The following is a 27,844-nucleotide window of genomic DNA, read 5'->3' on the forward strand; positions in this document are numbered from 1 at the left end:
TCTTTTTTGGTCAATCTCTCTCATTTCCAAAACCTTGGTCTGGTGTCTGCCAAGGACACCGCTGCATGTTTAAATTCAATGTCTACTGTAAAGTAACACACACAGGCAAAAGAATTAACAAGGACAAAGACAAAGACAGAAAAGCTGTCTGCTGTCTGACAGCTTTTCTGTCTATTGAACAGGTACATAATGTATATCCATATGACACAATGGAACAGTTCACTGAATAAAATATTTGGACAGTAAAATATGATGTAATACTGGGAAAAAAAAAAAAAATACAGGACCAAACCTTTAACAATGGATTCTGCAGCAGCCAAATCCTGCTTGTAGGTTACCTACAGGATAGAATAAAAAATTTTGCTCACTCAAAGTCACAAAAACATTTAAATAAATAAATAAATAAATAATAAACAAGTGTTTGGCACCCAATAATTTAGATAAAATATAGTGCATCCAAATCATATCGCTATTGAACAGTACATGTGTTGCTTTCCAGACTGTTAATCAAAGGTTGTTTTCTTTTTTAATAGCTTGGGAGGTCTTGCAACTTATTTTCTGAAATGACTTACATATGAAAAAATACTGCACTGTCATCTATGGCCACAAGATGGCACCATCTACACGCATGACAAGTGGCTCCTGTATCGTGAACGAGGTACTGTGAGTCACACTCCGAAGCAGAAGGTGTTGGTAGCACACCATTAAGCTGGATGCCAACCACCGCCAAACAAGAAAATCTGAATGAGAGCTGTGTATTTGAGAACATGTAAATTTAAGAAATCATGTTCTCAAACTGAAAGATCATGCTCTGGAAAAAAGAGGGAATATATGTTTAATATTATTCAGCATAACACTTATTTGAAATGTGTAAGGCTGGGCATACACTGTACAATATTTTCAATCGTTGTACTTGGCTCCAGCTCAAACTGTGCGACAAAACCGCAGGGTTTAAAAGTTCAGAGCGCACGATTCATGTTCTCACACTGTATGGCCCGATGCTCTGATGCGATCTGACTGCTCACATTGTACGTTCAAAAACCACACGTTGGAAGCTTTTTTTTTCTTAAAAAAAAAAAAATAATTCATGCCTATCAGGGGGAGACTGAACGTATATGTGTGTGCACACACACAATAGACAGCAACGTGATCCATGAGAGGACGGTAAAAAAAGAAAACATAAACATTCATAACAGGTGTTGCTACTTACACTGTTGTATAAATAAACTATATTTCATATGGAGTCATACAGCTGTGCAAGGTGCAGCAACTTTCTCCCTCATCTGTCGTAAATCCTGTTGTTGTCTGCTGTGTGTGCGCGCGCGCATATACGTTCAGTCTCCCACTGCCTGATTCCACTCACTGTGCGCGCTGATAGGCATGAACTTTAATATGATATTAGGTTATTGCGAGGGAACACACACACACACACACACAAAAAAAAACATGACTTTACATGAGATCACTGTTTGCTCTCTCCGGTGTTTGCTCATGCACAGTGCACGAGGTAATCAGCGTGTAGACACTTGTAGCACTGCTTCAGCAGTGCGGAACCCTCACGAGTCATGACGGCCGACCAAAATATCAAACAGGTTTGATTTTCATCCGACCATACGATTCCCGATCGGGAGGTGGTCGTGAAATGGTAAACGCAGCTCGTTACTCCATGTAGACTGCACGATGCAGGACGCACGATTAAGATGAAACTCAGCGCGATACAAAAAATTCTCGCACGAGTGAAAAATCGGCTGAAAAAGAGCCAAAACTCGCACAGTGTAAGCCCGCCTTAAGACAACAAGAGCAGCAATGACAGATCAACAAGTTGAATCTAAGGCCAGTGTTTGCATTATAAATACACTCAAAAATATAAACGCAACACTTTTGGTTTTGCTCTCATTTTGTATGAGATGAACTCAAAGATCTAAAACTTTTTCCACATACACAATATCACCATTTCCCTCAAATATTGTTCATAAACCAGTCTAAATCTGTGACAGTGAGCACTTCTCCTTTGCTGAGATAATCCATACCACCTCACAGGTGTGCCATACCAAGATGCTGATTAGACACCATGATTAGTGCACAGGTGTGCCTTAGACTGTCCACAATAAAAGGCCACTCTGAAAGGTGCAGTTTTATCACACAGCACAATGCCACAGATGTCGCAACATTTGAGGGAGTGTGCAATTGGCATGCTGACAGCAGGAATGTCAACCAGAGCTGTTGCTCGTGTATTGAATGTTCATTTCTCTACCATAAGCCGTCTCCAAAGGCGTTTCAGAGAATTTGGCAGTACATCCAACCAGCCTCACAACCGCAGACCACGTGTAACCACACCAGCCCAGGACCTCCACATCCAGCATGTTCACCTCCAAGATCGTCTGAGACCAGCCACTCGGACAGCTGCTGAAACAATCGGTTTGCATAACCAAAGAATTTCTGCACAAACTGTCAGAAACCGTCTCAGGGAAGCTCATCTGCATGCTCGTCGTCCTCATCGGGGTCTCGACCTGACTCCAGTTCATCGCCGTAACCGACTTGAGTGGGCAAATGCTCACATTCGCTGGCGTTTGACATGTCACCCATTGAGCATGTTTGGGATGCTCTGGACCGGCGTATACGACAGTGTGTACCAGTTCCTGCCAATATCCAGCAACTTCGCACAGCCATTGAAGAGGAGTGGACCAACATTCCACAGGCCACAATTGACAACCTGATCAACTCTATGCGAAGGAGATGTGTTGCACTGCATGAGGCAAATGGTGGTCACACCAGATACTGACTGGTATCCCCCCCAGTAAAACAAAACTGCACCTTTCAGAGTGGCCTTTTATTGTGGGCAGTCTAAGGCACACCTGTGCACTAATCATGGTGTCTAATCAGCATCTTGATATGGCACACCTGTGAGGTGGGATGGATTATCTCAGCAAAGGAGAAGTGCTCACTATCACAGATTTAGACTGGTTTGTGAACAATATTTGAGGGAAATGGTGATATTGTGTATGTGGAAAAAGTTTTAGATCTTTGAGTTCATCTCATACAAAATGGGAGCAAAACCAAAAGTGTTGCGTTTATATTTTTGTTGAGTGTACATAATGTGGTGCAGCATGGTGGGTTAGTGGTTAGCACTGTTGCCTCAGAGCAAGAACGTCAAGGGATCACTTCTCTCCATGTTTGCGTGGGTTCCCTCCGGGTGCTCCAGCTTTCTCCCACATCCAAAAACATGCAGGTTAGGTGAACTTAAAACTTTAAATTGTCTGTAGATAGGGGTGTGACTGTGTTTGTCTGTCTATATGTGGCCCTGCGAAAGACTGGCATCCTGTCCAGGGTGTACCCTGCTTCACACCCTATGACTGCTGGGATAGGCTCCCATTGCATTACCTAGCTTTTGAAACAGAAAAAATGACAGCCGACAGTTTTTTGTTTTGTTTTTTTACGTTTTAATAAAAATCTATCATTTTAGAACAGTCGTTTTTTTTTCAATATGTTTCTATGAATACTTCTTGGAGCAAACTGGGCTATCCAGAGAAACCTGGTTTATCAGATGCCTTGGTTCAGTGCTGTAATGCACTGCACAAAGAAAATTCTTTGTTCTTTGTTCATTAAAAATCTCCCACAAATCTTAGCAGTATCTCAAAACATTGGGGCATAAATCCAAAACTATCTGCTTATCAAGATACCACTCTTTTTGTGAAATGTTTTCTAAAGTATTTTATCATAATTTGGGTAAACTAGCCCAAAGTACACGCTCCAATAGTTGCCTCCATACAGAACATTTCTACCCCGCAATAGCCAGAATCTTCCTAAAATGCTGGAGCAAATTTAATATGGGCTCTCAGATTTGTGTCGTTGCCAGGATAGAACATTCCAGTTAAACTAATTTCTGCATGTCTATTCTGGATGTCATAGTCAATGCACCAGTCACATGTGACTTTGGATAAGAGGTTTCTCTCTGCCCATATGATAACTCCATAATGGGCGTACAGTTACAAGAGAAAAATAAATCTGGAGTGGTTTCAAGTGCTCACCTTCCACAGTGTTGGCGGACCCTCGATGAGCTTGGCGTTGATGCCACAGTATTGCAGAGCCAAATGGAGACACTCTGTGCCAAACTCAAAGTCTGACTCAGTGCACTGAAGAGAGGACACAACAGAGGACAGTCACGGGATAAATGTCAGCAAAAATGGATTTCCATCACAGTGTAACCATGGTACACAGTGTTGTACGACTGCACTGCTGGAAATGTGGTAATGGATGCAAAGAAAAGCAACAGCATAATGGAGATGGGACTGATTAAAATCAGTCCACATTGAGTTGGACTTTTTTTTTTTTTTTGAAAAATGTGAGTCCAGACAGACCGACTTCAGCTTGTCCTTCCTGTGCTTGGAAACTAAATAGTAGACAGTTTTTAGTCAAGACTGGACAACCCAAAATCAGAAAAAGGTGGGATGATATGACAAAGGAAAAAAAAACAAAAACAAAAAAACATGCAGTGATCTTTACATTTACTTTGACGTCTATTTCACTGCAGACTATATGAACCCAACATATTTTCTGTTATGTGTGGTCAACTTCATTTCAATCCAAAAACACATTCCAAAAGAAGTTGGGACAGGGGCAATTCAGGGCTAGTAATAATAATGCTACTGCTACTACTACTAATAATAATAATAACAACAACTTCTTCTTCTTCTTCTTCTTTGTCTTTCGGCTGTTCCCGTTAGGGGTCGCCACAGCAGATCAATCGTTTCCATCTCACCCTGTCCTCTGTATCTTCCTCTGTCACACCAACCACCTGCATGTCCTCTCTCAGCACATCCATGAACCTCCTCTTTGGTCTCCCTCTTCTCCTCCTGCCTGGTGGCTCCATCCTCAGCATCCTTCTCCCTATATACCCTGGGTCCCTCCTCTGCACATGTCCAAACCATCTCAATCTAGCCTCTCTGACTGTCTCCAAACCGTCCCACCTGAGCTGTCCCTCTGATATGTTCATTCCTAATCTTGTCCATTCTTGTCACTCCCAAAGAGAATCTCAACATCTTCAGCTCTGCCACCTCCAGCTCTGCCTCTTGTCTTTTTGTTAGTGCCACTGTCTCTAAACCATACAACATAGCTGGTCTCACTACTGTTTTGTAAACTTTCCCCTTCACTCTTGCTGATATTCTTCGGTCACAAATCACTCCTGCCACCTTTCTCCACCCACTCCACCCTGCCTGCACTCTCTTCTTCACCTCTCTACCACACTCTCCATTACTTTGAACAGTTGACCCCAAATATTTAAACTCATCTACTTTCACCACTTCTACTCCTTGTAACTGCACTATTCCACTGGGCTCCCTCTCATTCACACACATGTACTCAGTCTTGCTTCTACTTTCATTCCCCTTCTCTCCAAAGCATATCTCCACTTCTCCAGACTAGACTCAACTTGCTCTCTACTCTCACTACAGATCACAATGTCATCTGCAAACATCATAGTTCATGGGGACTCCTGTCTGATCTCATCTGTCAACCTGTCCATCATCACTGCAAACAAGAAAGGACTCAGAGCTGATCCTTGGTGTAATCCCACCTCCACCTTGAATGAGTCTGTCATTTCGACTGCGCATCTCACCGCTGTCACACTATTCTTGTACATGTCCTGCACTACCCTAACGTACTTCTCTGCCACTCCAGACTTCCTCATACAATGCCACAACTCTTCTCTTGGCACCCTATCATAAGCTTTTTCTAAGTCCACAAACACACAATGTAACTCTTTCTGTCCTTCTCTGTACTTTTCCAACAGTATTCTCAGAGCAAACATTACATCTGTAGTGCTCTTTCTCAGCATGAAACCATATTGCTGCTCACAGATCTTCACCTGTTTTCTAAGCCTAGCTTCTACTACTCTTTCCCATAACTTCATGCTGTGGCTGATCAGCTTTATGCCTCTGTAGTTACTGCAGCTCTGCACATCACCCTTGTTCTTGAAAATAGGAACCAGCACACTTCGTCTCCACTCCTCAGGCATCCTCTCACTTTCCAAGATTTTATTAAACAATCTGGTTAGAAACTCTACTGCCATCTCTCCTAGACATTTCCATGCCTCCATTGGAATGTCATCTGGACCAACTGCCTTTCCACTCTTCATCCTCTTCATAGCAGCCCTCACTTCGTCCTTGCTAATCTCTTTTACTTCCTGATTTACTCTCACTACATCATCCAGCCTTTTCTTTCGCTCATTTTCTTATTCATCAACTCTTCAAAATATTCCCTCCACCTTCTCAGCACACACTCCTCACTTGTCAGCACATTACCATGTGCATCTTTTACCACTCTAACCTGCTGCACATCCTTTCCAGTTCTGTCCCTTTGTCTGGCCAATCGGTACAAGTCCTTTTCTCCTTCCTTACTATTCAACTTCTTGTACAGCTCGCAATATGCCTTTTCCTTTGCTTTTGCCATTTCTCTTCTCGCCTTACGCCGCATCTCCTTGTACTCCTGTCTACTTTCTTCATCTCTCCGACTATCCCAAAACTTTTTCGCCAACCTCTTTCTCCTTATGCTTTCCTGGACCTCTTCATTCCACCACCAAGTCTCCTTGTCTTCCTTCCACTGTCCAGATGTCATACCCAGTACTGCCCTAGCTGTCTCCCTCACCACATCTGCAGTACTTTTCCAGTTGTCCAAAATTGCTTCCCCTCCAACTAGTGCTTCTCTCACCTGCTTGCTAAATTTCACACAACAGTCAGCTTCCACCATCTGATCCTTTGTTGAGCTCTCAATCTCTTCTTCTTCTTTACCTCTAAAGTCATCCTACAAACAACCATCCTATGCTGTCTAGTGACACTCTCTCCTGCTACCACCTTACAGTCTGTGATTTCTTTTAGCTTGCATCTCCTATAAAGAATGTAGTGCACCTTCCTCCACTCTTATATGTTACCCTGTGCTCCTCCCTTTTCTTAAAGTAGGTATTCACCACAGCCATTTCCATCCTTTTTGCAAAATCAACTACCATCTGTCCTTCCCCATTCTTATCCTTGATACCATATCTACCCATTACTTCCTCATCACCTCTGTTCCCTTCACCAACATGCCCATTGAAGTCTGCTCCTATCACCACTCTTTCATGCTTCGGCACACTCTCCACCACCTCATCTAACACACTCCAGAAATCTTCTTTCTCCATCTCACAACCTACCTGTGGGGCATATGCACTGATGATATTCATCATCACCCCTTCAATTTCCAACTTCACACTCATCACCCTGTCAGACACTCGCTTAACCTCCAACACACTTTTAACATACTCTTCCTTTAAAATGACCCCAACACCATTTCTCTTCCTGTCCTCACCATGGTACAACAACTTGTACCCACCGCCGATGCTCCTGCTCTTACTTCCCTTCCACTTGGTCTCTTGCACACACAATATGTCTACCTTTCTCCTCTCCATCATATCAGCCAGCTCTCTCCCTTTACCAGTCATACTACCAACATTCAAAGTCCCCACTCTCATTTCCACCCTTCTAGTTTTCTTCTTCTCCCGCTGTTCATGGCAACGTTTTCCTCCTCTTCTTTGTCGTCTTCGCCCAGCAGTAGCCCAATTTCCACCGGCACCCTGTTGGGCAATAGCACCGGTGGCAGACGTTGTTAACCCAGGCCGCGACCAATCCGGTATGGGAATTCGATTCTGAGTCTGCATAGTTGGGTTGGCTTGTTTTACGCCGGATGCTCTTCCTGACGCAACCCTCCTCATTTATCCGGGCTTGGGACCGGCACTCAGAATGTACTGGCTGCAAACCCCATGTGGATGAGTTAATAATAATAATAACAACAACAACAACAACAACAACAACAACAATGTTATTTCAAATGGGTGATGTCAGCAGGTGAATATAATCATGAGACTTGGTACAAGTGTGTGTCGGAGGAGCATAGATGGGCAGATCTCCAGTTCGTCAACAAATGCCTGAGAAAATTAATAAAATGTCTAAAAAAATGTTCTGAAAATAACGACTGGATGAGATTCACACCCATGTAACAGAAGAAACCATAAAATTTAGATTTACCAGGCTAGCTCAATAAATAAATGTCAAGTTTGCATGGAGACAGTCTGAAGTAAATGAATCCCACAGACAGATTTTGATTTGTGTAAAATAACTTAAATAACATCAACTGCCAATGAATTAAGTAAAAAACATGATATAATAAGATCAAAGACTTACCAGGAGTGTTACCTATTCAATATAAACAATGATTAAAAAACAACAACAACAACAACAAAAAAGCCGGGTCGGCGTTTTGGTGCTTTTGAATTTATTCCTGATGAATTTTAAACTCTCTGCGGCAGAACAACATTTTATCCATTTTCTTTGTAGTTTCAACAGGATGCGGAGTTCAACAGTAAAATCTTTAAAAGCATCTCCCATTTGCTGCCGTGTGAATGTTACATTTATCCTTCAGTTTCGGATCAGGATGTGAAAACATAATATCCACTGTAGCGTCTCATCAGAGACGTTTCCAAATGATTTTACAAATACAAACATCATGAAATCAGACCACAGACTAAATCCGATGCAGCACAGGAGAACAAAAATAACCCAACTCCCATTAGTATGACTAGTGCAGGTGGTCACCCCTCCAAGGCTGGTCTGCTTGAGGTTTCTTCCAACAATCAAAAAAAAAAAAAAAAACAAATGCTTGAGAGAGTCTCTATGTGTTTGTTAATAGAGGGTTCAAGTAAGAGCTTACCCTTGTGAAGTGCCTTGGGGCGACTTATGTTGTGAATTAGCGTGATATAAATAAATTGAATTGTACAGTAGAGAGCAACAAATGCTGCCTTCAAGATGATATATTTTCCAGGGACATTCATGCATTTTTCAACAAGACAATGCAGAAACATGTTCTATATACATTAGAAAGGCACGTTTCACTTGGCTATGTCAAACAGATGGTTACTTTTGAGATGCGAGTATGAGCCAGTTGTCTTGATGGGTAGTTGAAATGAGGAATGGCCCCAATGCAAGAATTCAAAATTTGTAGATGAATTATACCCAATAAAACACAATGAAGAGTGTACACAGCAAAATCACCAGTGTTAAAGTCAGACTGTCAGTGTACATATGGCCCCACACTGGATCAATATAGGACCATATGCACACTGTCAGTGTTAATTTAATACTGTCTGTGCTAATTTAACACTGCTGATTTTTGAAAAAAATTACTGTGTAGCAAGAGTGTTACATAGGCAACCAAACATGTTTCTGACTGTCCACAAGCGATTTAGTGATCTTTATAGGAAATGTAAGGATATAATTAAAAAGTACTATCATCAAACCAAGTTTGAACGGCCCTTATCTCTTTTAGCAAATTTAAAGTGCAGGTGGTGAGCCTACTTAGGCAAAGTAAATTAACATGAAACCAATGGAAGACATACAAATATAAAATTTTCAAATATCCTGGACCAAACTATAAATCAGCAAAACCTTGACCCAAAGCTAAACTCTTTACCGCATTTTACTGAAATCCATTCATGACTTTTTGAGAAATCCTGCTAATAGATAATAAGCAACATTTTGTAGATACTGTGTACAAACTAGCAACATGCATACAAATGCAACAAGCAAACCTCACAACTATGATTCATCCAATAAACCCCAGCATTATTCATAGTAAACTTCACAGACATCTGGTCATTAATTTTCTGAGCTTCCTTATCATGTGATAACCATTGGAAATTATTAATAAGGCAAAGACAAAAATAGTAGTTTTGGCACACCTATAACATTCATGAGGGCAGCTGGAGCGTGTGGAACCACATCTTGCTGCTGATGTGGAGAAAAAAAAAAAACAGCTGGGACGTGTGGAACCACACTGCGCTGCTGATGTGAAGAAAAAAAAACAAAAAAAAAACAACAAATATGTGGAACCACATCACGCTACTGATGTGGAGGAAAAAAAAAAACAAAAAACAACAAATATGTGGAACCACATCACGCTACTGATGTGGAGGAAAAAAAAAACTGGAATGTGGAACCACATCGCGCTACTGATGTGGAGAAAAAAAAAAAAACAACTACACAGTATAAAAAAAAACACCGCAATGTCCATTATTTAATCCCTCTTGTCGAGCGGACAATACAAGTATGATCCCTCTGTGCATCTGTATATGACCCATGGTCACAGACGTACAGTCATGAAATGACATGAATGAAGCAGTGCACTCTCATTATGTCTTATTATGTCCAGCCGGGTATATACATAATTACTACAATCACCGGACACTGATAGATTAGATATTGTGTATAATTAGTGAAAAATCACTGGGTTGATATAAATAATACATAAAAGGGGACCCAATACAGAACCCTGTGGTTAAATAACCCTGGTTAAATAAAAATAAATTCCACTCACGGGATTCAAACCTGCAATTTACAAAAGGTCTGATTAACAGACAGAAACTTTACCACTGCACTACAATCACTGTCTTATTACAGGAGTGGAAAATGCCTAAAATCAACAAGGAGACAAACGTATTTTTTTTAAAAAAGAGAAATTAGATGATGGAGATGACAAGGAAGTTTTCATTGTCTTTAATTATGGCGAATAAAGCGTCATAATAACTGACAAAACACCATTTCTTACAGCATATCTTTGGTGATATGTGACTGAAAGTGGCGTATTTGTTGCACTGTTGGCTTGTAGTCCTGCAGCGCGCCACTCACAGGACACACGTGTCCTGTCAGACAGACGTGACATTCAGATCACCTACCGCGTGACCACATGATCTGATGGTCCGTTTCACCTGTGACAGCCTGTCAATGCGCGCGCCATGTGCTTGTTCACTGCAGCCTGTCGCAAAAGCGATATATGTTTTCATGTATGTCCACGTGAAGGCAGCAAGCAGACACACGCACATCACAGTGGACAGTTGTAAGGCCATGTCCGTCAAAACACAGTACGTGTTCCCCAGCTGTGACATTCAGGACCAGAGATCTACTGCTGTCGGCGGCCACGCCTCCTGTTTATTCAGTGCAAAGACCAATGGGTCACTCTCTGTTTCTGTGTTATGTGATCTTTTTTTTTAGCTATTTTGTTATGTAATTGCGTATGTAGTTATTGTAGTACTTATTTATATATCTGTCCTGGTGGTGGTCTCTGTGTTTTTAATGTGACACGTTGTGTGTACTGAGCCATCATTTGCAGCTGTCAGTGAGTCTCTGGCTGGCGATCAGCTGGGAGGCCACTCGCCGTGCTGTGTGCACTCAGGCGTGGCTGGCCAGTCCCCATCTGTACATACATATCAGCATTCCATGCAAGTGTGCCCCCCCCGGCACACCACATATGTTGCAGGGGGGGCACAAAACACACGCACGTCACATGTGTTGTGGGGGGTGGGGGGGACAAAACACACGTGCAATACACATGCACAGCACATATATTGAGGGGAGAGCAGATACTCTGGCACACCACATTTGTGTTGCTTTGCAACTGTGTGGGCACTTAGACAAATTTCACATCCAGCTCAAAAGTGGTCATCTGCTCACTATTTTCGTGCTAACAGCGTGAATGGCCACACATTTTCTAAAGTGTCCAGCGAGCTGTGTTAGATGTTCATGTGTGTCACCTGGAATTTGGCCAACGCCTGCCGTGATAGGAAACGAATGGGCTCTCACAGGACACTCTCTCTCTTTCAGCCACTGGTGTGTGCAAATAGCTGTAGCTACAGGTGTACAAGGCATTAGAAGCAGCTCAGATTTTTCACGAATGGCATGCAATTCCTCCTTTGTGTGCTAGTTGGCTTCAATTGTGTTATGTGTGAAGGGGCACTGAAAACATTTCAGGCAATGTACCAAGTAACTGTTTACATACCTTGCTCTGCAGAGGTTTTAGACAATGAATACTGTCATCCTGAGAAGATGATGGGAAGAAAGAGCAAAGAAATCGCCTTTTGATAAGATATTGGCATAGAGCTTCTACTTTAACTCTGTCCACTGATATACCAAAACATCCAGGTATGCACTCACTGATTAACACTGTTTACAAATAGCTTTCACTTTTGTCCAGACATTCCAAAGGAAATCTGACTCATTGCATCATACTGTTATCTTTGCAAAAGACGAATATCCTCTCTAACTTGACCCTGCAGCAGACAGTTCACTAAAGTAGCTTTCATTTTCCCGTTACCATTGTTACTGGAACTGCTGACTGCAGACTGAGAAACAGGCCTATAACACATTGCTGCCATCACCACATTATTTATACACACACTTCACAGGACACTGTTTTCTTTGGCCATTGGACTACTGTCTCCAACACTTTAATATCTGAAATAAAATTTAAAAACTGGAACCTTGGTTTCATCAGAATGTATGACTTTTTCCACATGACTCTGTGAGATTGGTAATGTGTTTTGTGAGAGTCTATGACAGGATTTTATCCTGGAATGTTGGGATAGTGTACAAATGCATGTGTTACTTGAAGGATAGTGTCAGGAATGATCTGTCCTGGAAACATGTTTTGACTGAAGATGTTGGAAGAAGAAGTCCTACGTATATAGGCCATGAGGCCCACATGGTGTGGATGGTTGCCATCTAGAACCCAAGGTGGTTCCGCAGTGTGGTGGATGTGGCATAAGCAGCAGAAACTCCAACACCTGACGTGACCTCTGTGCACTGTGAAACATTATTTGTTTCCATGGGTAGAAGTAATTAATTACCACTATTCAAGTAATTAAGGTTTTTTTCAGGTACTTGTACTTTTAAGAGCACATTTTTAATTCTGTAATTTTAGTTGGACTTAAGTAAAAATTAAAGTAAGTTATCTAAAAGTATGCCAATTCCTTACTTCACTCACACACCTACTTCCACTAGGAAAGAAGTGACAGGACGCCAGTCACCTGCTCACAGAAACTCACACCACATCTCTATTTTAATTTTATTTAATGTGACACAATTCACAATCAATGTTACTTATACAACAGATGAGAATATTCTAATGGTTGTTGGTAGATCTGTTTGATAAATAAGAATTTTCTTAATCTGGGTATAAAAAAAAAAAAAAAAAAAAAAAAAATCACTGAATGAAAACGGATTCATATTTATTTAAATCAAACTCAAGCTCAGCTGATATGAACAGGGGAGTAACTCATTCAATTGAAAATAGGAAAAAGCTTTTTCTGAAGCTTTTTATCCACTGTATTACAATAGTATTATAAAGTTAAATATTTGAACACTTTAATCAAATTAATTTGACTGAAAATACTGGGAAATGCATTAATTGTCTTCTGCTTATCCAGGTCCACACTTCCCTTTCCTAGGCAAAGTCCTGTAACTCTCTCTAGGGGAACCCAAGGCAGTCCCAGACCATCTGGGAAATATAATTCTTCCAGCGTGTCCTCTCTGGAACCCCAATTTCAATTTTAATTTATTTTCATTTATACAGCGCCAAATCACAACAGAGTTGCCTCAAGGTGCTTCACACAAGTAAGGTCTAACCTTACTAACCCCAAGAGGAACAGTGGTGAGGAAAAACTCCCTCTGAGGAAGAAATCTCAAGCAGACCAGACTCAAAGGGGTGACCCTCTGCTTGGGCCATGCTACAGACACAAATTATAGAACAATTCACAAAATGAATATACAGGAAATGCTGTTGGTGCACAGGACAGGAGGGTCTCCAGCACAAATACCACACCCATCTCTGGATGGAGCTGCACCTTAAACAGAGAGAAAAAACAGAATAAAGCATCAGAAAGACAAGAAATATAGTATAATTTGTTAGCATTAAACAACAAGAAAAACAGGAAATACTAAGGTGATCGCCGGCCACTAGCCCTAAGCTTCACTAAAAGACCCAGAATTTAGATAAAGTTGAGGCTGCGGCCCGCTTGTTTCCTAATAAAATGAATTAATAGAGTAAAAAGCATAGAACTATACTATACTAGTATGCTAGCCATACGAAAGGGAAAATAAGTGCATCTTAAGTCTGGACTTGAAAGTCTCCATAGAATTTAACTGCAGGGAGATCATACCACAGAAAAGAAGAGGGACATGATAAGAGAAAGCTCTATGACCTGCAGACTTCTTATTCACCCTAGGGACACTAAGTGGTCCTGCAACCTGAGAATGCAAAGACCGGGCTGGTACATGAGGTTTAATTAGCTAGGTAGGGAGGTGCCAGTCTGTGAACAATTTTATAGACGAGTAGCAGAACTTTAAAATCTGATCTCACTGGGACAGGAAGCCAGTGAACGGATGCCAAAATGGGTGCACGTTCAATCTCCTCCCAGTTGGACGCGCCTAGAAGACCTCCCTAGGAAGACAACAACGGAGCATCCTCACCAGATGCCAGAACCACCTCGGCTCCCTCCTTTTGATGCAAAGAAGCAACAGCTCGACTCAGAGTCCCTCCCAGATAGACAAGCTTCTCACCCAGTCCCGGAGTGTAAGCCCAGATACCTGATGGACGAATCTCATTTCCGCCGCTTATATCCGCAAACTGTTTCTGTCGGTCACGATCCAAAGTTCATTACCATAAGTGAGGATAGGAGTGTAAATTGAGAGCCTTGCCTTCTGGCTCAGTTTTTTTCTTCACCACAACCGTCCGGTACAGCATCGCTAAAACGTAAGATGCAGCCCCAGTCAGCCTATTGATCTCACACTCTAACTTACCTCCAATCGTGAACAAGACCCGAGATACTTAAACTCCTACACTTGGAGCAATAAAGTGATGAATGCAATTAAAGGACATAATTTCAGATTTTGTCCTGAAAAGTTACACACCTGTATACATTATGTATTCATTTGTGAAAAAAAAAAAAAAAAAAACGCTTCTGTCCTTCAAAGCAATAAAAAGGCGTCAAGCTAAACCCAGCATCAACTCTATGCCAGCAGGTTTTTAGTTGTGTTGGTATAATATTCATATTCAAATAAAATCAGATAGACTTTGTGAACTTTGGAAAGCAGCTTCTGCTGAAACTTAACAAAAGGTTCAGAAAGTGAACTGCCCAAGACGTGAGCTTGTCCAAGAGTTGGCCAGCCGTTTGTTTTAAGTGCACTGGGAAAATTTAATATTGTTTATACAGGTTCAAAAATGGTTTGAGCATAGTTAACCCAGACTTTTGTTTCATGTGTTTATTTATTTAGAACACAATTTGCCTGAGTTTTGTTCTATTTATACACTTCATCAATAAGGTAGAAATGTGTTTTATTGAAAGTCATTATTTTCCCCATGGATCTCCTATTTGATTTTACAGTTATTTAGAATTAATTAAATATCAATGACTAAAAGGTATTCTGAGTATCTTTTGAGAAGAGTACTTTCCAGGTTTATTTAACTACTTTTTAATCTCAGTACTTTTACTTGTAATGGAGTATTATTTCAGCAAAATAACACTACTTGTACGCACAGTAAGAACAAATTTTCAGTACTCTTCCCCCACTTTTTTTCTATAAACGTTTTAGTAGAACTTGGAACTGTGACGAAGAAGAATGAATGAATGAATGAATGAATGAATGAACGAATCTAGGTCTGTGGTCTTGAATCAGGAACCTTCTGCCACTGTGTTGTTCATCTGTACTATATCATAAATAATAAAATACAATATTAATATAATAAATAATTTAGTCCTCAAAGCATTAAAAGATATAGTTTCACTGAATGGAAGTACTTTATATTACAGTACCACTGCATCTTTCATGTTGTATGTTGCTGAATGATATTGTTCTATACGCTGATCTCAACAACATCCAACCAGGGACAGAAAATAACTTTATGGTTAATTTCACTGATGAAGACTTCATTTCCCCTTTCATATTCCACAGGTGGGAAATCTTCACTCGTGTAGATCACAGAGATGTTTTTGGACTGAGGCAATGAGCTCATATGGTTTATCATACATTCAGAACTACAAAGACTAATTCGTGCTACCTGAGAGTATAGTGGGGTAATATTTTATCAAGCTATAAAAGAGAGGGGTCTTTTTTCCTGGGACCCTGGAACTTGAAGAGACAAATTACAGGAGAAATAGGCTATGTGGTAATTTAACCTTTAGCATTTTCTCTCTGTACAAAAGCCTTTACTACAGACTGGATACAGTGTCTTCCCCTTTGTCTTTTCAGCCCTAAGTTCTTCTGGTCTCAACAGATGTCAAGCTACGAATGTAAAGCTCTGAGATTTTTTTTTTTTTTTTTTTTTATGAGCATGTCCTACAGTCCTAAACTGACAGATACCTTACACTTTTACTGGACTTTCATGATGTGACCGTTGGGGTTTTTACGTAATTATTGTATGGCCTTGCCTTACAATATAAAGCACCTTGGGGCAACTGTTTGTTGTGATTTGGCGCTATATAAATAAAATTGATTGATTGATTGATTGAAGAGAAAGAAGAAGAAAACAAGACGATACCGGGGACACACTTTCAATCAACCCAACCATTTTCCATCACATGCAACCTTCCCTGTTTTTCTTAATGTTCTCCTCTTGACTAGCCCCAGACGCTGCAGCACATGTGTGATCTCATTTTCTGAAAAGGTCAATGCCAAAGCTAACAGCGTTCCAAAGCAAAATGAAGTTTTGAATGTGCCAGGGACAAAAATAACTGAGGGCATAAGAGGTTCGAATGGAGGCATACTTTTACTCTAAGCTCAAAGTCTGTCTTCAAAAAAACCTGTTTGCAGAAGAGCTATCAAAATGAAACAAGACTAATATCATCAAAACACTGAAGAAGCCCATTTTGTGCATCTAAAGTACACATAAACATGTTTCAGATTATTTAAACAAGTCACATCTAAAGGCCCCTGAATTAATTTAAGACTCAACACATTTATAGGTTATCTCAGCCAATACACTTGTAATACATTTCAGATACACATTTTGAAACACACTTAACAGCTGAAACTATTAATGTGAATTAATCTTAATGCACAATGTGATTTCAGTGCTCTTTCACCCTTTTTCCATCTACGCAGTTATTCATTTCTGTTCTGTAGACTAATGTGCCAGACTATATTAAAATGTAATTTCTTTTCCAGACATGGATGAGGACAAGTGAAAATGATAGTACCAATGCCATAACCTCTTGACAGTAAAACCCTGCAGGTTCAAGCACATCTGCTGAACAATGAAGGACTGTAAAGACACATTATGAGATTCATAAATTTACTTTTCATCCAAGTAGCATAATTTCATATGATAAAGTTTCAACCTCCCAGACATTTCTTATCTGACACACATTCAGTGTGAAACACATGCCTGGAGGACTTGATTTGTCCATGCTGTGGTATTAAGTATGTTATTACCACTGAAAAATAGCAGGTACTGCATTTTACAGAATATAGGTCACTCCAAAGTTTGTGCAAAACTATTATGAAGAAAAAATATATAAAAGGCGCACCTGTCTATAATTTGCATTTATTTTTAAAACCTGGTGCCACTGCTTCATCGTGCAACAAGAAGCAAAATGAATGTAATCAATGAATTATTTATTTATAACACAAACACAGAACTTGAAAGTAAACAGTTTGTCAGCACTGTACAGACAATCATAGCTGAGATAACCATGTAATGTCATTAAATGTTTGAAACTTCTTAAAACACTTGAACACATAAGCGCATGAAGCAAGAATCGTATGTGAAATGTGTAAAAACATAGCTGCTTCAAATGCCTCGTACACCTGTTGCTACAATTATTTGAGCACACCTGCAGCTGAAAGACAGAGTGTGCACTGTAAGAGCCCATCGAACCCTCTCGTGGCAGGTGTCGGCCAATTTCCAGCTGACATGCACGAACATCTAATACCGCTCGTTTGGCACTTAGAAAATGTGTGGCCATTCGCGCTATTATCATGATAACAGTCAGCAGACGATCACTGTCGAGCTGGATGTGAAATTTGTCTAAGTGCCCCATGACTGTAGATTTGCAAAAAGCCACACACATGTGGTGCATGTGTCTCGCACATGTGCCCGTGTGTGCCTCTCCTGCTCTCCCTAACACATCTGGCATGTGGGGGGCAGGGGGCACACTTGCACAAAATGATTATATGTATGCACAGATCTGATCACATGGGGGCCGAAGAGAGGTCTGATCGCACACAGCACGGGGAGGGGCCTGTCAGCTGATCACAGCACACTGACAGCTGGATAACAGCTCAGCGCACATATTACAAACACAGAAACCACCACCAGGACAGTTATAGAAATAATTATGACAATACCTGCATACGCAATTACATAACAAATAATGAAAATGAATGACCACATAACACAGAGTGACATGTTGGTTTGGGCGCTCAATGGACCGGGGGTGGGGGGGGGGGCATGTCTGCTCACAGCCATGGCTGTAAAGATCTCTGCTCCTGGACATCCCAGCTGGAGGACACGCTCCATGTTTAGAAGGATGTGAACTTGCAACATTCCTCCGTGAGGCGCATGTCTCTGCCTGCTGTCCTCACATGAAAATATATAAAACATCTTTCACTTTTGCGCCAGGCTGCAGTGGCCAGACACAGCACACCTCGTCCATGTCTTTCTTGATTTCAGCCATTTTTCTGCACTGATTACAGGCCAGCGATGGTAGCGCAGTGGTAAAGTTTCCATCTGGTAATCAGAGCTTACGGGTTTGAATCCCATGAGTGATTTTTTTTTTTTAAACCAGGGTTATTTAACCGCGGGGTTTTGTATTGCGTCCCCTTTTAAGTATTATTTATGTAAACTCAGTTGTTGTTGTTCATTCAGCTGCTCCCGGTTTTGTTCTGGGCCGCCACAGCGGATACAGCCAGATCCGCATTGGTAATCGGCACAAGTTTTACGCCAGATGCCCTTCCTGGCGCAACCCCAGTTTCACCTGGAGAAACACTCACAGCCACTGGTGTTCCAAAGAGGTCTCCCATCCAAGTACTAACCAGAACCTGCTCTGCTTAGCTTCTGAGATCTGACGGGATCAGGCTGACACAGAGCAAACCAGCTGCATTATTTATGTCAACCCAGTGATAGTCACTAATTATACAACTGGCTTTTATTTTACTGTTCTCCACATCAGCGGCGTGACGTGGTGCAGCTGCTCGCATTGTGTTCCTGCTTGAAAGACACCATCAAGCGCATAAACCGTTGCACCGGGATCATGCATGCCTGCCCACTGGTGCAATGTTTTCGTGGTTCGCTCATACGAGCTGTTTCATCGTGAGTCGCCCTGAACAGTACTTATTCGTATTATGTGTGAAGGGGCCCTTAGTCTGGCTGACCTGCCTTTGCTGTTCTTGTTGTGTCACACAGTCCATGCAAGTACATGAAGGTTGTATTCCCTATTTTTATTCAAGAGTGTGGTCTTTCAGTTTGGGATCATGATTATTAAATTTATTTGTTCTCCAAGTCTGCAACATACTGGCATCCTGTCCTGGGTGTACCCACCTCGCGCTCTATGACTGCTGGGATGAGCTCCAGCCCCCCACGACCCTCATCTGGACTATGCGGTTGAAGGTATGTGGGTGTGTGTGTGTGTGTGTGTTCTCTAAGTCAAAAGTTTGTCATTCAAATCTACTTCTTGTTGTTTTATGGTAACTGGCATCAATCTTAATGGTGTATTATTGCCACCTTCTGTATCACAGTACCTCATTCAATATACAGTAGCAGCTTGTCACACATGTAGCCATAGATGATAATGTACTATTTTTTTTATATATATAAGTCGCTTCAGAACAGAAGTCACAGGACCGCACAAACTATTAAAAAAACAAACAAACAGCTACTTAGAAACTAGAAACTATGGTACTTTCTTTTTTCATCAGCCCATAACAGCTACTTTCAAATCACTTCTGTCTGGTGAGAGTTGTCTTTCGTCTGGCCGAATTGTAGTTTATTTTTATTTGTTCATCCATCTATCCACTGACATGTACCAAAAACTATAAAAGATATTAACAATGACCATCAAGCATATGAAAGTTTGGCTATCTGGCACAAAAATGCATGCTAGCAGTTTCACAGACTAGTCAATCAGTCAATTTTACTACTCCACATGGACGCTTTAGGGTTGATATCGGCTAGTCACTAAACACATGGCCGTGGCATGCTGTCTGCTGCACTATATGTCAGTACTTTGTTTAAAGTCTTAGTTGGGTGACTTTGCTTACCAAGTTTCACCTTCATATACAAAGTCCTTGTCAAGCTATCACATACACAGTTTCAAGACTCATGCCATGGTAGCTACATTTAGAATCAAAATATAACCAACGTCGAACTTCTCCACAGTCTTAGTGAGACAGCTTTGTGTACCAAGTTTCACGATGATGAAGTTTTTGTCCAGATATCATACACATTTTGACCACATGGAAACAATGATAGATAGACACATGGAGCCAAGCAATTCCTACACAATGGTCTCCCTTCAGCAACAGTTTAAAAAAAAAAAAAAAAAAAAGGAGAGAGAATGGTCAACTACTTTGAGCCCTTTATAAATAGGGGACTTGGGCAGAATGTGTTGTACTAAACTATACAATTCATGTGATTTGGGAGCAATACACCAAAATGAAAGTTAGTGTTACATTCACCTCTAGGAAGCATAAACAGTGACAACAAAATGAAAAAAGGTGGTATATGGACCTATCTGTACTTGGTGTTTGACCTTGACCATCAATCTAGACTTTAAAAACAAATAGGTTTAAAGAAACCTGACAGGAATGTTGGTTGTTATAAAAGGAAGAACCTGTTGATTTTTGGCAATGATCTGGATCTAAATGTGGACACAATCTGATCATGTGTTTTTTCAACATTCAACACGAATCTAGTTTGAGGGGTAAATTCTCTCATGAATGCTGAGACAAGATCAAACACACATCCTCTTCTTATTTTGCATCTGATTACTCATAGCAACAATGTGTATCACATGCAAACAAGGAAAAACCTCCGATCTCATCAGGACTCGACGCTTCCTCACTCACTAATTAACACAGCTCTGGGAATGTGACATCACTTTTTGATCTGGGAATGTGACATCACTTTCTGATTGTCAAAAACAGTGAGGGAGGAACATTTCTGTCAGACTTTCCATCATGGCTCATTAAATATCCCTCCAAAATAAAACACACCGACCCTATGGTGTCTCTTTTCATAGTGTATGCATAGAGTGTAATTTTGAAGCTAGAAAACCTAAAAGTACATTCATATCACCTTAATACCAGTTCATAAGAACGCTCTCCTGTATTCCACGTTCAAACTCAGGTTCAAAAATATTTAATACCAACCAAATCAATGTTCGATACAAAAAGTATAACTGTTACTCATTAAAGATTTTCCTATAACAATAATAGGGTCATGTATTCTATGCAAAATCAAAGAAGAAAGGAAAGTGAAAGTGTAAACCATTACACCCTCTGGAGATCAATTTCATTTGACAACAAGTTGAAAACAAAAGTAGCCAATGATCAAGTGCTCGCAAAAGTCGTTAAGATTTGTTAATGGTGATTTTCTAATGAACATGATAGTGTCAAAGTGCCCATCAAAAAAAATTGCAAGGAACATCGTTGAGACGCTCATCTAATTTTAACTGGAATTTGAAGAAATTTGAAAGATACATTTTTTGGGGGGTGGGGGAGGGGGTTGACATTTGAAGATTTCAATTTGTTATAACTTTCTTCTGATTGATGCTATGAAAAAGAGACATATAAGCAAAAGAGAGGCAAAAATATGAGAGTGCTGGGTGTTGATCATGAACCACAATCATCCCAAGATTTACAAAATTCTCAGAGATGTTGACAGATTCTTCATTGATTTGACACGGAATGACCCAGTATGGCTATTTCCCCTGCAATTTCGACATCACCTATTTTATGGAAAGAGGAGCACCCTGTTACTCCTCACGAGGGAATAACTTGCATTTAAGGGCAGCTTCAATGAGCTTTCACTGGTTTAGGTAATTTTGAGTTGGGGTTGTACAGATTTAGTTTGTACAGCTAAAAATAAAATTAAACTGGACCTTTAATGTGGCCCTCAACCAGTGGAAAATCCAGTGTTCCTGATATTAGTATGAAAAAGGGCCAAAAGGGTTGCTACTTTGGCAATGGAATAGGGCCTTAATTTTGCTAACTCTGTGCTGACAGTTTTTACTTCCACATCATCCATCATAATTACACAAAGTAGAATTTGTTGACTTTTATCCCTTAATCACAGATTGGATCCTACCCTCAGATAGGCTTGACTGATGACATCATACGTGAAACCCTGAGGCATCTCGCTGGCTCTGTACTTGGCTCGCTCCAGAGATTGATCCAGGTAGCCTTCTAGCGTCCTGGCTATCACCGTGGAAACAAGTGGCCGGATCGCTCCAGCTGCCTTAAAGAAGCAGACAGAAAAATGCACTTAAAGCTCAAACTTTTAGGATTCTTTAGGAATGCATGAATAAAATGTGTATCAAACGCTGGTAGGTGCAGACCAAAGGTACCTTGATGGGTTTTGACTTTCACAGTGAGGCAAAACAAACTACTTATGCAACATAATGTTAGGTTTCACAACAACCTAAAGCCATCAAGCCTTAGTAACTGGACCTATAACAATAAATAACCAATTAATAGAGCATTGATTTGAAACTATTTTGATAATCAAGTTATTCTTGTTTAGGAATAAACAATACAACTCTGAAGCTCTGTACTGCTTAAATACAAACTTTTTTTTTGCCTTTACTGTAATTTTTTTCCCCCAATTTTGTCAAATTTGTCAAACACAGGACAAAAACAACTCTTCAATTACCAACTAAATTAGACAAAAAGATAGTGTTAGAGCCGCATTCAAATTTAGGCTCTGCATCCTTCTACGGTCTATGTCCCATAAAACTCTTCAGACACATAGGAGACCAGAACAAACGGTTCTGAAATGAGACAGTCTAGCCCACAGAGTGTTTTGCTATTGCGATTACCTTTCCCTGCCTCTACCCCCTGTTGTCTAGCAGCCTTGACAGCTGCACACACCAAGCTAGCGTAGCGACCGTAACCCGTAGCTTAGTTTACTTTTCAGTGTGTATTTATACTTTACTTATAAACATTACTTATTAACACTTGTACATATGGAACCTAAAAGTGTCCTTTTGTCTTGTTACCCAAGGCCATCAAATACGGGCATCAGGTATTGTGAAGGCCTTTCGTCCGTCCATCTATCTGTCTGTCTGTGCTCAGAATAAGTCCAGTCCTATTACTGTCAGACTCTTGAAATTCACAGAGAACATTCTTGGGACACAGACCTTAGACAAGTTCAAAGATGGCTAACCTTGATGTATTTTAAGAGGTTAAAAAGTCACATTCAGTTTCAATCTGATCCGATTTGTTTTTGAGTGATGCGGGTGATAGCCAATCAGAACAGAGCTGCACAGTGACATCAGTCGCTGGGATCTTCAAAACTGCTTTGTTTTGTGTGTTTATGCATGTCTCTCATATTATGTAAAAGCTAGCAAGAAATAAACACCTCTAAAACTGAAAATGCTGCTTTGGAACCTTATAAAACCTCTGAACTTATTTAGAACACATTTCACCAAAGTTTGCATGGCAACATCACTTCCTGGTGTAGGTCCTTGCTAACAGCTTTGTTTCGGGTATATTCTGGTAAATCTACCCATATGGAAAAGATATACATACATTTTATAAAAGTTTGTATCTGTTCTATCTGGAGCTTGTAAGTAATACATGTGACAGTCAAACCAGATATGAGATCCTTAGTAAATATGTACAATATGTGACTTATATAAATTGGGAACTTTCAAGAACAATATATGACAGTAATGCCACATACAGAGAATCTTTAGTAAATATGTGTAATATCAAACTGAGACTTATAAGCGCAACACATGTCAAATATAAAGTTTATTACTGGAACCGATGTAACTTCTTGCGTTTTTTTCTATTTCTTTTCCATATGGGTAGTGAGAAATAAACATTGAAAATGCTGTTTTTGTAACCTGATTAACACCTTTGGAGTCATTTACAAGATATTTTGTGGACATTAAGTCAAAGCTAACGTCCTATGGAGTTAAATTTGTCTCATTAATAACTGCCAATGCACAGAGGATGATGTACAAATATTCCTCGATTTGCACAACATGAATAAATGATGATGTGATTTGAACATTTCCAAACTGTACGTAAGACAATAAGATCTTAATAATGAATTAAACAACTGCAAATTGCAAACAATGATCATGCGGCCAATGTTATTTTAGCATTGTGTTATATTTTTTAATCTTACCAACAGTTTTGACAGAGAGCTTGTTCAACCTTCTAAGATGTCACATTACGGCAACAATGGATTTGAAAAAACAATAAAATGGGAATACAGCAAGACTTTCCCCATCTGTCACAAGGACTACTGCAATTATAGTTCTCGCAAGAGCATTGCTGGAATGGTAGTTATCAGGAGAGGGTAACATAGCAGTAATAGCAGTCACATTCTAACACTCAATAGAATCATTTCACCATAGTGCTTTGACAACATTCTGAAAATATCTCTTAACAGTTGCCAAACCTGTAATGGAAACACCACCTAGTGTGGATGTTCACTTATATTCAAAATAAAAAAAAGATATGTTCTTTACCGTTCACAATATCAAAAGCAACTGAAAGCACCATATTATGTGCAACATAATATGGTGTGCATGACTGTTTCACACCACTTTCAGGTTGCATCCATGAGAACAGGAACAATAAATACACTCAACAAAAATATAAACGCAACACTTTTGGTTTTGCTCCCATTTTGTATGAGATTAATTCAAAGATCTAAAACTTTTTCCACATACACAATATCACCATTTCCCTCAAATATTGTTCACAAACCAGTCTAAATCTCTAATAGTGAGCACTTCTTCTTTGCTGAGATAATCCATCCCACCTCACAGGTGTGCCATACCAAGATGCTGATTAGACACCATGATTAGTGCACAGGTGTGCCTTAGACTGCCCACAATAAAAGGCCACTCTGAAAGGTGCAGTTTTATCACACAGCACAATGCCACAGATGTCGCAAGATTTGAGGGAGCGTGCAATTGGCATGCTGACAGCAGGAATGTCAACCAGAGCTGTTGCTCGTGTATTGAATGTTCATGTCTCTACCATAAGCCGTCTCCAAAGTCATTTCAGAGAATTTGGCAGTACATCCAACCAGCCTCACAACCGCAGACCACGTGTAACCACACCAGCCCAGGACCTCCACATCCAGCATGTTCACCTCCAAGATCGTCTGAGACCAGCCACTCGGACAGCTGCTGGAACAATCGGTTTGCATAACCAAAGAATTTCTGCACAAACTGTCAGAAACCGTCTCTGGGAAGCTCATCTGCATGCTCGTTGTCCTCATCGGGGTCTTGACCTGACTCCAGTTCGTCGTCGTAACCAACTTGAGTGGGAAAATGCTCACATTCGCTGGCGTTTGGCACGTTGGAGAGGTGTTCTCTTCACGGATGATGCGAAGGAGATGTGTTGCACTGCATGAGGCAAATGGTGGTCACACCAGATACTGACTGGTATCCCCCCCAATAAAACAAAACTGCACCTTTCAGAGTGGCCTTTTATTGTGGGCAGTCTAAGGCACACCTGTGCACTAATCATGGTGTCTAATCAGCATCTTGGTATGGCACACCTGTGAGGTGGGATGGATTATCTCAGCAAAGGAGAAGTGCTCACTATCACAGATTTCGACTGGTTTGTGAACAATATTTGAGGGAAATGGTGACATTGTGTATGTGGAAAAAGTTTTAGATCTTTGAGTTCATCTCATACAAAATGGGAGCAAAACCAAAAGTGTTGCGTTTATATTTTTGTTGAGTATATATCTCAACCATTAAAGCCATACAGTACTTTGGTTGTCCTTGCTCCTTTGGAGACAGATCATATTTTCATCTATGATTGAAGACAAACTCCTTCACACTTTCGAGAGGCAGACAGTCGGTGAGCTCATGAGGACAAATTGGATCACAAATAGAAGCAAAGCAAAAGAGTTCAGTGTTTTATATGTTCTGGTAACCCCCCGTACACAGGGACGGGGTCTATCCAGTGGTCCTTGTGTGGTCATGAAAGTGCATCGAATACTGCATGATGTCAAAGAGATGCTCAGCTGCCGCCAGGACCTTACAAGGCCCTCTCGACAATGGTCGCCGTGAAATATGAAGCTACACCTGATTTCTGCAGAAAAGTCTCCAAGCCCGGAAGACACACAAATACCACACAGGCCACACAAAAACACCTCACAGATCACACCATGACTGCCCAACAGGCGCGTGATGACTGTGGCATTTTCACATGGCAACAGCAGATCATCCACTGACACATGACCAGAGTGATGTGAGTTTGGACATAAACTCAGGAAAAAAAAAACCAAAAAAAAAACCAGCAATATCATTCCAATATCACAGCTAACAGGCGCAGAATGATCAGGGCTGTGCTGCGATTTTTATGAATAAAGTTTAAGCCATGAGCTACATAAATTTCTTGAACCTAAACAAACAAAACGCACATGCACACAAGATAAATCCAAACTGACAAGCGTGAAAAGTAACCATTAAATATTTAGCTCATTTTGTCTGCCTTCTCTCTCTCTTGCTCTCTCACTGCACACGCACAGTGAGGAAATATGACGACAAACTGGCTCAAAATCCAGCATATATGTCAAAAAAGCAGCAGATCTCCATGGAAATGTGATGTCATCTGTAGCGCACAAACTCCACGTGAAGCAACAATACGTACAATGGCCGCTGAGGTGCTTACACAGAAATGTGTTTTCACGTCACCTCTGTGTATCGGGCACGTTTTAAGCTGCACAACAGGCTCACAACTGCTGCCGTCCTGTGTAAAGGGGGCCGTAAGAATCTAAATGAATCTGCTCCTTTTCAGTGGAGACAAGTGCTAGGCCATGAGGTGGTACAGATGATGAAGAACAGACCCCATGCTGTGACAAAGCACCTACACAGACACACACACACTCAGAAACACTCCATTAATAACAGACCCGTGTCAGGGAGCTACTGCCTTTTTACAACCTATTTGACCTGAAGTCAACAAAGCTCTTTCTCAGTTAGCCAGGCTCAACTCATGAATCATTATAAACAAATGTCTTCATCAGAGTGACCATGACCAAATGTTTTCCCTCTGTCGTGATCAAAGACACACAACCACAAGAAGTGATGGATCTGTCGATGTGATGAACAGAAACTGCAGGAGGAATTTAATGTTCTCAACTAGAACGGAAACTTTACCTGCCGTTTTATTACTTTGTTTGTTTAGGTTCAAGAAATTTATGTAGCTCATGGCTTAAACCAGTCGAGTGTAGCTTATTGTAGTAAAGCAAGTGAAAGGTTTGATTCCAGGCTCTGCAAATTCAGCAAACCATGATGTGTGACGAGTTCAGAATGAGCCATTTTAGCCACAGTTCATTTGATCCAACAACCAATATTAAGCATGCTTGAAAATACCACTGAATGTCTGGAAATTCAAACGCACTAATAACACTCCCAAACAATATTAACAGAAAAAAAATTTAATTTGAGATCAGATCGCCTGGAGAATGGATGTTGTCTTAACTGCAGTGTCGTCATGAATATATTCAACTACTTTAAAAAACAATCTTACCTATACCATTCAGAACAGACAGAGTGGATAAGGAGCTGCCCTGTAGGCCTGGTTCAAATCCCATTCAGGCTACCTGTCTGTGTCCTTGGACATGACAGTTAATCTGTATTGTTTCAGTCCACCCAGCTGTAAATGGGTACTGGCCTTTGCTGGGTAAGCAACCTGCATCAGAGTGGGAGGAGTAGCAGACTATCATCAGAGTCACGCGATGGGGCTCAGGATTTACTTATTCAACCAGTAACAAATTTCAAGCATGAGGCATG

At 40.6% G+C, this 27,844-nt stretch overlaps 1 protein-coding gene across 3 annotated transcripts in view; it reads right to left on the bottom strand.

The window, feature by feature from the left end:
- The window catches only part of crppa (CDP-L-ribitol pyrophosphorylase A), a 125,154-nt gene that overhangs the window by 83,974 nt on the left and 13,336 nt on the right, over positions 1-27,844 (bottom strand). For all 3 annotated transcript variants that reach the window (XM_034174330.1, XM_034174332.1, XM_034174331.1), the window contains exons 3-5: positions 22,159-22,308; positions 4,029-4,133; positions 293-338 (exon numbers count right to left, since the gene is read on the bottom strand). In XM_034174330.1, the coding sequence (XP_034030221.1) occupies positions 293-338; positions 4,029-4,133; positions 22,159-22,308 (301 nt within the window). The remainder of the gene's footprint in view (positions 1-292; positions 339-4,028; positions 4,134-22,158; positions 22,309-27,844) is intronic.

The sequence above is a fragment of the Thalassophryne amazonica genome, chromosome 7 (genome assembly GCF_902500255.1).
Source record: "Thalassophryne amazonica chromosome 7, fThaAma1.1, whole genome shotgun sequence".
Classification (NCBI taxonomy): domain Eukaryota; kingdom Metazoa; phylum Chordata; class Actinopteri; order Batrachoidiformes; family Batrachoididae; genus Thalassophryne; species Thalassophryne amazonica.